At 42.6% G+C, this 12,019-nt stretch overlaps 1 protein-coding gene across 1 annotated transcript in view; it reads right to left on the reverse strand.

Annotated features, from left to right (window-relative positions):
* COL25A1 (collagen type XXV alpha 1 chain) overlaps positions 1-12,019 on the reverse strand; it is a 425,608-nt gene that overhangs the window by 64,260 nt on the left and 349,329 nt on the right. The window contains exon 20 of the mRNA XM_066632336.1: positions 1,368-1,430. Coding sequence (XP_066488433.1) covers positions 1,368-1,430 — 63 coding nt within the window. The remainder of the gene's footprint in view (positions 1-1,367; positions 1,431-12,019) is intronic.

Genomic DNA, 12,019 nt, shown 5'->3' on the forward strand with positions numbered 1-12,019 from the left:
TCGCCCCGGGGGAAGGGGATGAAAGTCCCCTTCTTCCAAGGAGGCAGTAATAGTTGCCTGGGGTGAGCTGGATGCAGTGGCAGCCATTTTTGGCACTGCTGCAGCCCTGTGTGCTGGGCAGTTCAGGATTGGCTGCCCAGCTGCAGTCTTATTCACACTTTCCAGGGAATAAACCCTATTGGGCTCAATCAAGATTACTTCTGAATAGTCACAAACAGGATTGTGCTGTTAACTTTGCACAAGTCTGGCTATGGAAAAAAGGAGACCAGTAACATTTTATTGACATGAGGGAGGGACATCTTCCCAAGTGCTTGAAAGCCATGCTGACAGTTCACTGGAGAGAGGCTCAAGGAATGGTCCAGGGAGACTGTGGACTGAACAGGACTAAGTCACTTTCTCTGACTGATAGGACTAACTTGTATGTGACCTCTGGCCTCTAGAAAGAGCCAATAGATTGGGTTGTTAGAAGTGGCCATCCATCAATCTCCAGGATGACAATAAACAAGTGAGATGTTAGCCAGCTACTTTATTTTTTATAACAAACCTTGACCCCTACCAGGTCCATGAAATGCTGAACAGAGGGTTTAGTTATTTAACTTGGGCACAAGGAGCATGTGCAATACTTGTATAAAATATCACTGTGCTTCCTCCACCATTCAGATGTGCCCACTTGACTATCTTGTAGGCTCCCATTGCTACCATGTATATGGGATTAAATAACCCCTAAACAAATCCAGATTTATCAAACTTACTCAAGGTAGTAGTCTAAGACTATTTGAGTGGAGATTTATTCATTCAAGAATGTAACAAACATATACATATACCTTATAACTTATTTGATCAATCCATGAAACAAGCAAACAAAAAAGAAGCTGGGTTTCTGCAACCCCATTCCCTCACCAGTACCAAAACTGGATTCGGGGAAAGGGGTGGGGAATTGTGCCTCACCTCAGAGAGAGGTCCAGGAGCAGGATGAGGCCTAGGAACAAAGGATAAGGGGGCAGCATTTGGCTCATGGAAGTGTATGGACATAATTACTTCCAAATTTATATCCCTCTTCAGTTTCTTTACTTTTTAAATTGTAACTCTCATTCTGGTGAAGATTCACTACTTACACATCACTTCAGTTTGATGTTAACAGTTGAGTAGGGCAACAGTAGGGCAGATTGTGTCTGTTGACTTGTGTGCTCCCTGGGGCATTTGGTGGGCCATTGTGAGATACAGGAAGCTGGACTAGATGGGCCTTTGGCCTGATCCAGCAGGGCTCTTTTTATGTTCTTATGTCTAAGCTAAGAATTAACTCATTTTTAAGTTAATTAAATATGAAGTAACCTATGTACAATAAGGAAAAAAAATGTAAAACATACCTTTGTCCCAGGCAATCCTGGTAATCCAGGTTCTCCCTGTGGGCCAATGAAACCTGGTTCACCCTTTGAAAAAGGAACACATGATCTTTGTTAATTTAACTGTGAGCAATTACAGTAAAAACAAGTGCTATCTCCCCCAGTCACCAGTGGTTCTGTAGCTGCAATCCAATAGCTAGAGACAGATACAATTAATCACTTTTCATTTCCACAAGCATAGAGTTCTAAAAGAAAAGCGTCATTGAGTTTAAGAAAAGCAAATGAACTGGAAGCTCTTACATCTTGTTTTTCATGGAATTAGTGCATGTTATGCTTCCTGGATTATGTTACAGTTTATTTAAAAGAAAATTTACCAAAGCACAACTAATATAATAATACAGCGCAAAGCACAACTAATATAATAAAACCCACCAAACTGGTGGGTTGCGACCTACCAGCCAAGGAAACACTGGGCTATGTCCCTTTAAGGGGCTGGGAAGGGGGAAAGGCAGTAATGCGAAACCCAGGATTCCGCTGCTACCAGGGAGGGGGTTTTTCATTTACCTCCAGCCAGTGCTGGAGTCCTAGGAGGTCTGAGGGTGTGTGGGAAGCTCTCTGCAGGCTCCCCAAGCCTCTGTAAGTTTGTAAAAAAGAAAAAAAATGGACACTTCCAGTTTTGTCACAAAAATTGGAAGTGCCCATTTCCCCCCCTATTTTTCAGACTGACAGAGGGTTGGGGAGCCCTGCAGATGGCTCCCCAAACCCCCAGACCTCCCAGGACTCCAGCGCTGGCTGGAGATTAAGAGAAAAACCCCTTCCTGTTCCTGGCAGCAGTGCAATCCTGGGGATCATGTTGCTGCCACTCTCCCACCCCATCAAATACTTAGATGATTCCTTCCTCCTCAGGAGGTCTTCAGGAATCATTGTAATAATAGATCAAAATGTAAAAGGAAGTTAAATGGTGCTGCTTTCACTGGTTATAAAGTGTTCAACATTTGTGCCGTTTTTGTTTACAAAGCCAGTTTTGTTTTGGAATTAAAGAATGGGTGTAACATTATGGCATAAATGCTGTATCAAAATCTGAGACACAGATACATCAGCTTTGCATTTTAACAGACTTTACAGTACCTTTACAGCCAAATTTAAATAAACACCTTACAGTATGCAAATGTATCACCTTATTGGTTACCCAAAGAATTAAGTGGGATTTTTTTTCTTTGTTGTGAAGAATTTATTTAATTCCTTTCTAGTTTTTGTATCCCATCTTTGTCTAGAAATAATCAAAACAGTTGTACAAAAATAATACAGCCTTTAAACCACAACACACAGCAATGGGCAGTGCAGTCCTAATTTGTGCTGGAACAGGCAGGCCAGCAGTAATTCTGAAGAAGTAATTCTCCTTACCCTGTGTAGAGCTGCAGGAGCCCCAAAAGGTCTACTCAGATATGTAGATATCTGAGATATGCCCCCTAAAGTTATGTCAACAAAACCTTTATTAGGCATAAACATTTGATGGGTGAAGACTCTGTACAGAAACCATAGAGAGAATAGAAACCTAAGCAGTAGTAGTAGTAGTAGTAGTAGTAGTAGTAGTAGTAGTAGTAGTAGTAGTAATACAGAGGTATTTATATACCGCCTTTCTTGGTCATCAGATTTCTCCTCAGACTTTATTCAAGGCGGTTTACATAGGCAGGCTAATTAAATCCCAGAAGGGATTTTTACAATTGAAAGAAGGTTCTATCTTTCAAGAACCACAACATTCAGATGTTTCTTTCTGATCTGGTCGCACATTCTGGCCTCCATCCTCCCACGCTCAGAGCAGATGGAATAACTTGGCTCAGCTTGTCAGCTGCTTCAAGGTCGCACGGTGCCGGTGGCCTCGAACTGGCGATCTTGTGGATGTTATCTTCAGGCAAATGGAGGCTCTACCCTCTAGACCAGACCTCCTGCCCACAAATATATGTTACACAGTACAGTAGACAAATATACACAGACCAGTACACAAATATATGTATATGTGCGCGCCTACGTGTACACACAGATACAAACATACATTACATTTTACATACACACATGAATTATTTAAAAGACAGAAAACAATCAGTTACTCTACAGATATTGCCAAAATGTAATCTACTCAGTGATTGCTTGGTACAGAAAGCTTGGCTCGATTCAGACTACTCAAATTTAGGAACTGTGCGACTGAGAGTGTTGTATGCTCAACGTCACCTGCTAGAAGGAATTGAATTATAGCGTTCTCAGAATGCCCTGTTTTAGCATTGAGCAAGGGAGAGAGAAATTGCTGTCTTAGCGCTTGACATCTGGGACAGCGCAACATAATGTGTATGGATGATTCTACTTCGCCTAAATTGCAGCTACATAAACGATCTTCCCAGGAGGCGTTTCTGAATCTGCCATGTAAGGGCCCACTCCTATCCAATTCTCCAGTGCCAGTGCTGCTGTGCCAGTGGGGCGTGGACTGCATCCAGTGGTGGGGAAGCAGTCACAGATATCCTCAAGGTATGGAAACATTTGTTCCCTTACTTTGGGGCTGCATTGCGGCTGCACCGGTGCTGGAAAGTTGGATAGGATTGGGCCCTCAGTCATTAGAGGGGGTCACATTACAATGTGCCAAGGTAAAGGCCCTTCTCTCCAGGGGATGCATTAGGAGGGACAGATATTTTGGTTGTTGACCAGTTGTAATTTTAAGTTGAAAATTCAAAGGGGAACATTTTTTCCGTGCTGCGCCTGGAATCTCTTGCCTTTCTATATCATATAATCTGGTTGACAAAAGCCTGGTGATAACCTCAGGAGAGGGGGCCCCTTATAGATCGGCCTTAAGGCCCATCTGTTGAGTTTGTTTTTTAAATAGTACTAGGCAAGGAGTTAATGTTGAATCAGATAACAGCCCCTTTAGCAGCAAATCGTGATCAGCCCTGAAAAAGACTTTGGCCCAGTATTTTAAAAAACTGGACCATGCATGTAACTCTAGTCTATGTTGACCTGATTCCAGGCAGAGTGCTGCGTAGGGAACGCAATGCAGTAAGCCGAGAATTTTGTAAAGAAATTTAGATTGAACACTTTTAATTGTGTTATTTAATGCCGGCATCCATACTGGGATGCCATATAAAATTTGTGGTATGACTTTAGCATTGAAAGCTTGTAAAGCAGCTGGTACAAACCGGTTGCCCCAGGAGAAGAAAAAGTGAGTTATGGCTTGAACCACTGGTTTGGATGAATTAATTGCAATCAATCAATGAGAGGACCAGGAATGCTTGTAATGAAATCGAAGACCAAGGTACTGGAATTCCTTGACCTGCTGTATTAATTTTCCACTGAAAAGTCAAGATTGTGGTTTCCATAAGTTCCCAAAAACCACAATTTTACATAATTTAACTGCAGAGTTTATTGTAAAATATTCAATGCAGGCTTTGACCAGTCTTCGTAAGCCTATTTTTGTACGTGAGATCAGAGCCATGTCGTCAGCATATAAAAGTAAAGGGACGTCCACCGATCCCAGTTTGGGGCAATGCATGTCAAACTTTGTTAAGAAGGAGGCCAAATCATTGATGAAAAGGATGAACAAAATGGGTGCCAGCACACATCCCTGTTTGAACCCCTTGTTGATCGGGATTGGAGCTGAAAGGTCACCTTGTGGGGATAATTTCACTTGACAGGAAGTGTTTAGGTAGAGGGCATGAATTAATTCAAATAATCTTTTGTCAAGTCCCATCTTCTCAAGTTTTTCCCAGAGTCTGTCCCTATCAATAGAGTCAAAGGCAGACTTTAAATCCAGGAATGCCACATAGAGTCGAGATTTCTTTTGAGTCACCTGTTTGAAAACTAAATGGGACAATATCACACAGTGGTCGACTGTGGACTTGTTTGGTCTGAAACCTGCTTGCTCTGGACCTATGATGTTATAATCAGATATCCAAGAAGAAAGTTTCTTCAATAAGTGGGATGCGTACATTTTCCCTGCAATATCCAAAAGGCTTATTGGCCTGTAGCTAGAGGGAAGGTTCTTATTTCCTTTTTTGAAAACAGGGGCCAAGATTGATCTGGTCCAGGATTACTTCAAATTTATCGATTCTTGTGAATTGTTCTGCAATAATTGGTGCCCACCAGTCTGGCGCTGCTTTATAGATGTCTGAGGGAATTGCATCTGGGCCAGCTGCTTTAGCCTGTTTTAGCTGATTAATAATTGAAATGACCTCATTCACTGAGACAGCAGGCCAGTCTGGGAGGTCTGGCAGGATGGATGCCTGAACAACAGAGGTCGATTTGGATTCATAAAAAAAAATTGATTTAAAGTGCGATTCCCACAGTTTAGCAGGGATTGTGGTAATACCAATTGACTCTTTATGAAAACAACCTGATATAATTTGCCAAAAACTCTTAACATTTTTTGATCTAACAGCATTGATTTGCAAAAACTATCAGCCATAAATAGCAATTCATGTCTGAAAGCAGGTTTCACTAATATGGCAAGGCCTCCAACTGGGCGGCCTTTTACTGCATTATTCCATGCAGGTAAAGATATAGAACGAAACCCGTCAAACTCAATAGGTCTAATTGCCCAAGTTTCCTGCAGAAAAATAATATCTCAGTCTCTTAAAACAGCATCTAGCTCTTTTCCAGGAGTCTTTGCAAACCAACCAGTGATATTCCAAGATAGGATTTTCAGCTGGCCCCTTGGAATGCTCTGGGAGTGGGTAGGTGAAAGTCAATCTGATGAGGTTGGACTTGAGGGGATTTGAGTATCTGGATCCCTCTGATTTTTTATAAGAGGATGTCATGCCCCTATTTCAGGGGTAGTGTCCTCAGACAGTCTTGACTTGGCATCCAGGTTTTTAGCAGATTTGCCCCTTCTGGGGCTATTTCAGTTACTGGGAGAAGATGAGTGCAGTCAGGTGTAGAAGGTATCTGCACCAATTGGCTAGATTGAATATCCTCTTATGAGAGCTGTGGTAATTGTGCTGTAGCTTTCTCTAGATTAGCAAATACTATCTGTTGTTTAGTTGGTGGAAGTGAATTACATGTCTCTGCCGCTGCTTTCTCCAACACTACCATTGATTGGCAAGGGCCACTGACAATGGACTCTATAGATGGTGAGTCCAGATTATTCAAAGGCAGTTCCATAGGCTCAGAGATTTGAGCCACGTTGACAGATGATAACCCTTGAGAGGAGGACAAACTTCCTCCAGCTGGGGGCTCCTGATGAATCTCTGCCTAGAGCGATCGCCTCTGAGGCGGGGCCACATCTGGAAGAGAAGTTGGGTGGTCTTGTGAAGGAGATAAGCTCTTAGATGATGCAGAGCAGCAGGGGGTCAATACAACATCTGTTAGTTCTTCCCATACTATTTCCACTTTCTTGACCATCCTTAGTTGTTCCCATCGGGGAAGAACTCTAAATGCCTCCAGGGCCTCCCTGGTCAGTGTGTCCTCATCAATGTCCAGGTGCAGCGACAGATCTATTGACTAGAAGCTTGTGTTGCTGCTGGGAGAGCCAATTTTCCGAGGTGACATCATAGTTTGTGGAAGGTCGTTAGGTGGACGCTGAGGAACATCACCAGTATTTATAATCCCCTCAGAGCTGAGCACATTTAAAGGATGTTTCCTGGCACATTCCATATCTATGTCGGGCATCTCATCCTGTGGCTCTGTAGTTGAGTTAATGACCTCTCAGGGCACCTTATTGAAGGCGAACCCATATGATCCATCCTAACCAGTTGGTCATTTAATATTGCAGGGGGTGGCTGGTTCAAACCTGCAGAGACAGTTGAAACTCTTAGCAGTCAGCTCTATGGATGAAAGAGCGTCTGGAGGAACAGACCGATCTGCCAAATTCCTTGAGTTGTTGGATTCTTCAGCAATGTCCATACTATCAATCTCAGTGGCATCGAGCTGTATTGAAAGGTCTTTCCTAGGATTTCCAGGCATTGTGCCCACAATGGCATCAGCTGTTTCATCATCATCCAAAGGATAGCTTACCGACTTAGGTTCAGTCTCCCTCATTTGTTCCTGCCGTGTGGCAAACGTATACATCAGATGGGACTCTGACAGAGCAGCCGGAGAAAGCTTTCCACATATGTCTTTGTCAGTCCCTGGATATTGCAGGTTGGAAGAGCGATTCAGCTTAGTTAAGGCAGCTTCTAGGCAGAAGGTTAGGCTTTGCAAGGTATCTGAGTCCCTTTCAATCATGTTCTTTATTATATTTGGACTCGGAGAGTTTGTTTGCTCATTAGAGGTGGATGTTGCTGCAGTCTTATCAGCTGTCTGGGCAGGCAGCCAAGAATCACTTTGTGCAGGGATGGAGGATGACGTAGTGGTCAGAGGCTTCGAGCTATGTGTGGAGGAGGGCAGCAGCTCTCGATTAGAGTCAGAGAAATCAGAGAAGACTCTCTTCGCTGTTATTTTAAATGTGCTGAGAAACCTTCTCATCCGAAACAGAGTCAGGGGAATTGTAGAGGTGTCAAAGGACAGATGGAGTCTGACTCTAGATGCAGGACTACTTAGCCATTGGGCACTTATCATATCAATCTGATTTAAATCCATACATAAAAGTTTACTTAAGCATATTTTTACATGGAACCTGTCCCTCCATTTTCCATAATTTACTGGCACTCTGCCAACCTCCAAGAGAATTTGGTTTGCTTGGAAACAGCGTGAGTGAGAGCCAGCAGCATTAGGCAAAGAGACAGGTTTGATCCTAGATTCTTTCGCAGAATCAGAGGCATCCTTGGGCATTATCTGCATGTGATTATAAGCTGTTGTTGCCGGAGAACTGCCCTTGGTCTTGGGGCTGATTGCTCCTGCAGCTTCTTCTGTAGTGCATCAATTTGGGAGGATATAAACTTAAGTTCCCAAAAGATTGCCAAAACTGTTCTAGCTGCAACAAGGGAGTGATCTCCCAAAAGAGTTAAGAGGGAAGTATTGCCTGGTTCAAGGTCCACCAGTTCCTCTTGGTCTCTGTGAGCTAGGTCCTTATCTCCCAGTGCACTCTCACGAGCATAAACATTTTGTGGGATCACTTTAGGGCAGGACCCATTCTTAGTGTTTCCCAAACATGGTGTGTTGTTATGTTCTTCCCCCTCCAAATCAATTTCAGTCTCTAGACAGCCCGAGTTGTTAAACAAAGCAGGGTTGGGAGTAACACTTACGGTCTCGTTCCAAGATGTTATTTGGTCCAGTTGAAGTTGTTTAGAGACCTTCAGTGGGGAACTGCTGCCAGCTCGCTGCCTTTTCCTTTTCCTGCCCATGTTTTCAATCCAAATCAATCCACAAGAGTAGGCACTCCAAAGCAGCAAAACCCCAGCCTGGGGGCCATTTGCAGCTCTCGGGGACCCCCAATCTGGATTGCAGGGAGCCCCCAGTTTCCAGTGAACCTCTGGCCTGTCAGAGATTGCTGGGACCTCCCAGTCTCCAATGAGCCTCTGGCCCATCAGAGACTGTTGGAGCCTGCACTGGCCCACAACTACCAGTCGTGACTGCTAGATGCCAGCTGTGGGCCAAGGTTGAGCAAGGCCTTTTATAGTCTCCATGTGTTCTCTGCTTTTCCCTGGGCATCATTTAAACTCCCTCCCATTGCCTCTGAACAAACTTATGTCTTCATGTGTTTCTGCCTTGGATTGTATGTGCAAGCTTTCACTGTTGCAAGAGGTGTGTGGCAAACAGTTCACAGTTCTCATGTGGTTCTACGTGCCTGTATTATAGTTCTCATGAGTATTATAAATAAGCTCAGTAAAATTCATTCATTCATATAAATTCTGTCTCTAATGTATTCATTTATGTAAATTTATTCAAATTTGAAATGTAAAATAATAGTTCTTTTTCCGTGACTCCCAACACAGTGTCAGAGAGATGATGTGACCCTCCTCCCAAAATGTTTGCCCACTCCTTTGTTAGATGAAAAACTTTACAGAACATGGGGGCAATGAAGTTCCTGATGACAATCAACAATAATAAAGAAAGTGGGGGCTACTGGAGAGTCCAAGAGATAGGTATCACTGAACATGGAAGGTAATTGAGTTTAAAGTTGTATGACAAAATTCTGCCCTAAAAGAAAATAAATGAATGTACATAGAGAATTGCATGGCAGAAGACATGGAATTGGGAAACCAGGGTGAACAATAGCATCAACTGTGTATCAATTGTGTACCAACTCCTGCTTTTGTGGAGTGCAAGTCTCTTACAATGAATTGAGCCACCCTGAGCAATTGTTTGGTTGTAAAGGTATCTGACAAAACATATGCCAAAGAAATGCTGCAGATAAGATTCACACTAAACTTGAAGTAATTATGCAGTAAGCAAGTACAGAAAAGGTCTTAAAAAGGGCTATTAAGTCATATCCTCTTAATTTAAGCACACTATTTTGTAGTAGTTGGAATTGCTTTTAAGGTACAGGATTAGGCCAATAGTAGATACATGTTTTGAAAAACAGTATATTTGCTTTCAGAATAAAGGCATTGTTAGGAATCAAGACAGGTGCAGATAACACGTTTAATTACATGGTGACAAGAATGAGAAGTGTCAGCTTGCCTGATTCTCTGCATTATAAATAAGCTAAGTTAGTGTGAAAAAATTTCCAGTTTTGGAAGTCAAAGACATTTCCTGAATAGATTGAAATAGAAAGTTCTTGCATAAATTAGCATAACATTCAGGCACAGCACTGGGGGAAAAACAGTAGAACAGTGAGTGACATCATTACGGCAATGAAAGCCATAAGCACTTTGTTCTCACACAGAAACTCATTAGCTGCAAATGATAGAAGAGAAAATGTGCAAAACTTGATCATATTTTTGAGATGTGAGAGAGCCCAATTATCAAGATGGGAGAACCCAACTGTAATGGGGGCCTGAATAAATTACGTCCAGGGACCAGCAGGCCTTATGTTTGACACCCCTGCACCCTAGAGGCTGCTGTCTGATTTATGAATGCCAAGGGGTGTTCGGGACTATAATTGTGACTGGGTAGTGCTCTCCCCCCCAGTAGCAGCTTGTTTAACCCTTGAAGCACATAGCCTAATCTGTCCTGTCCAGTCACCAAAAATTGTGTCTCAACCAATTTGTGGGTCTCAGACCCACAATATGAAAACTGCTACAGTAGAAGAATAGAGAAGTCATAAAAGGAAGCTGGGAACACAAGGAGGAAGAAGGAGATATAAACAGAAGTGAATCATGCACTTTGTAATGCTGTTCTAAGGTAGGTTATGATATAAAACCCATGAGGTACATTAATATTAAGATGGTTAAGAAATGCACGTTTTAACTTCTTACAACGACAGTGTAAGACCACACCAATGAAATAGCCATCAGGTTCTCATTTTGGAAGGTGGCATCATTTTGTAATTAAGACAAATAATGAAAACGTTGACAGAAGTTTAGTAATTTATTTAGCATCTCCAAACTTGCTCTGTGCTCAAAAACACAAGTTATCACATGTGCTGCTTTTGTGATTTGACCTAATTATGATTGCAAGGGATCACAACAACTAATCCCGTGACCAAAGTTATTTGAATAAGATGACTAAGGGTGCTGTCCTAACCAACTTTCCAACACTGATGTAGCTGCAATGCAGCCCTGAGGAAAAGGAACAAACATTCCCTTACCTTGATGTGACTTCTATGACTGTCCCCCACCACCCCAAGATGCAAGCAGGACATGCCCCATTGACACGGCTGTGTCAGTGCTGGAAAGCTGGATAGGATTTGGGCCTAAAACACTCTTCAACAAAACAGAGCACCCACATATAGCAGCATCCGTGTGCAAATTATACTTGTTGACTTCATAATTCAGCCAAATAACTTTCAAGACTATTTTCACAGTTGCTGACATGAATTTTACATGTGGTGATATACTGACACATAGAGACCTATTAATACATTTGAACAAACAAGAGACAGATTTCTTCCTGCCTGCCCTCATTATCTTACTGTTAATCTCTACTTTTTCCCATCATTTATTATCAGCACAATAATTGTACTGTCAAAACACTCTAGTCAGTTTTCAGGCCTTCTTTCTTAGGTCCCTATAACACTCACAAACGTCCCGACTCCTTTTTATAAACCAAACAGAACAATAAGACTAGCTTGATCTGGGAATAGGCCCTATGAAAAGGCCTTTTGAATGGTTTATTTGTGCAGAAATAATCTCTAGGGAAATACTGCATAAGCCTGCTGCCAACAAGAATTCTGGTACTTATCAACTCTTGCTTTAGTAATCATGCATGTGATTGTTGGCAAACCGCAATGCCAGAATTCACCCTATGCTTTTAAACTTGATCAAATGTTTGGAATGAAGTCACTTTTGCTAACGTCGTTAAGCCACACGGCCCACTACTCATTTATAATCCAACCTGAGCTGCCACCTTTGAGCCAGGAACAAGTTGATAGTTACTGAAGATCTGTGAGCTTTCTCTGAGTTAAGTTGAACCTTGGGTTCTAGCTGGGAGGGGTCACAGAGCAGTTCAGGTTGTGGGGGGGGGGAGGGGATGGTGCACTTCATCACCAGGTGGAGGTGGGGGAAAAATCTGCATGGTATACTTCATGCACCATGGAAGCAGCAACTAACCTTAAGCAGGTGCATTTGGGCTGGGCCTGCTCTATGCACCTAAAAATTGCATGTAGTACCTGTACTTGCAACAGGTCTAGATGGTGCTGCATGGCCCAAGCCCTC

Source organism: Tiliqua scincoides, chromosome 6 (assembly GCF_035046505.1).
Source record: "Tiliqua scincoides isolate rTilSci1 chromosome 6, rTilSci1.hap2, whole genome shotgun sequence".
Classification (NCBI taxonomy): Eukaryota; Metazoa; Chordata; class Lepidosauria; order Squamata; family Scincidae; genus Tiliqua; species Tiliqua scincoides.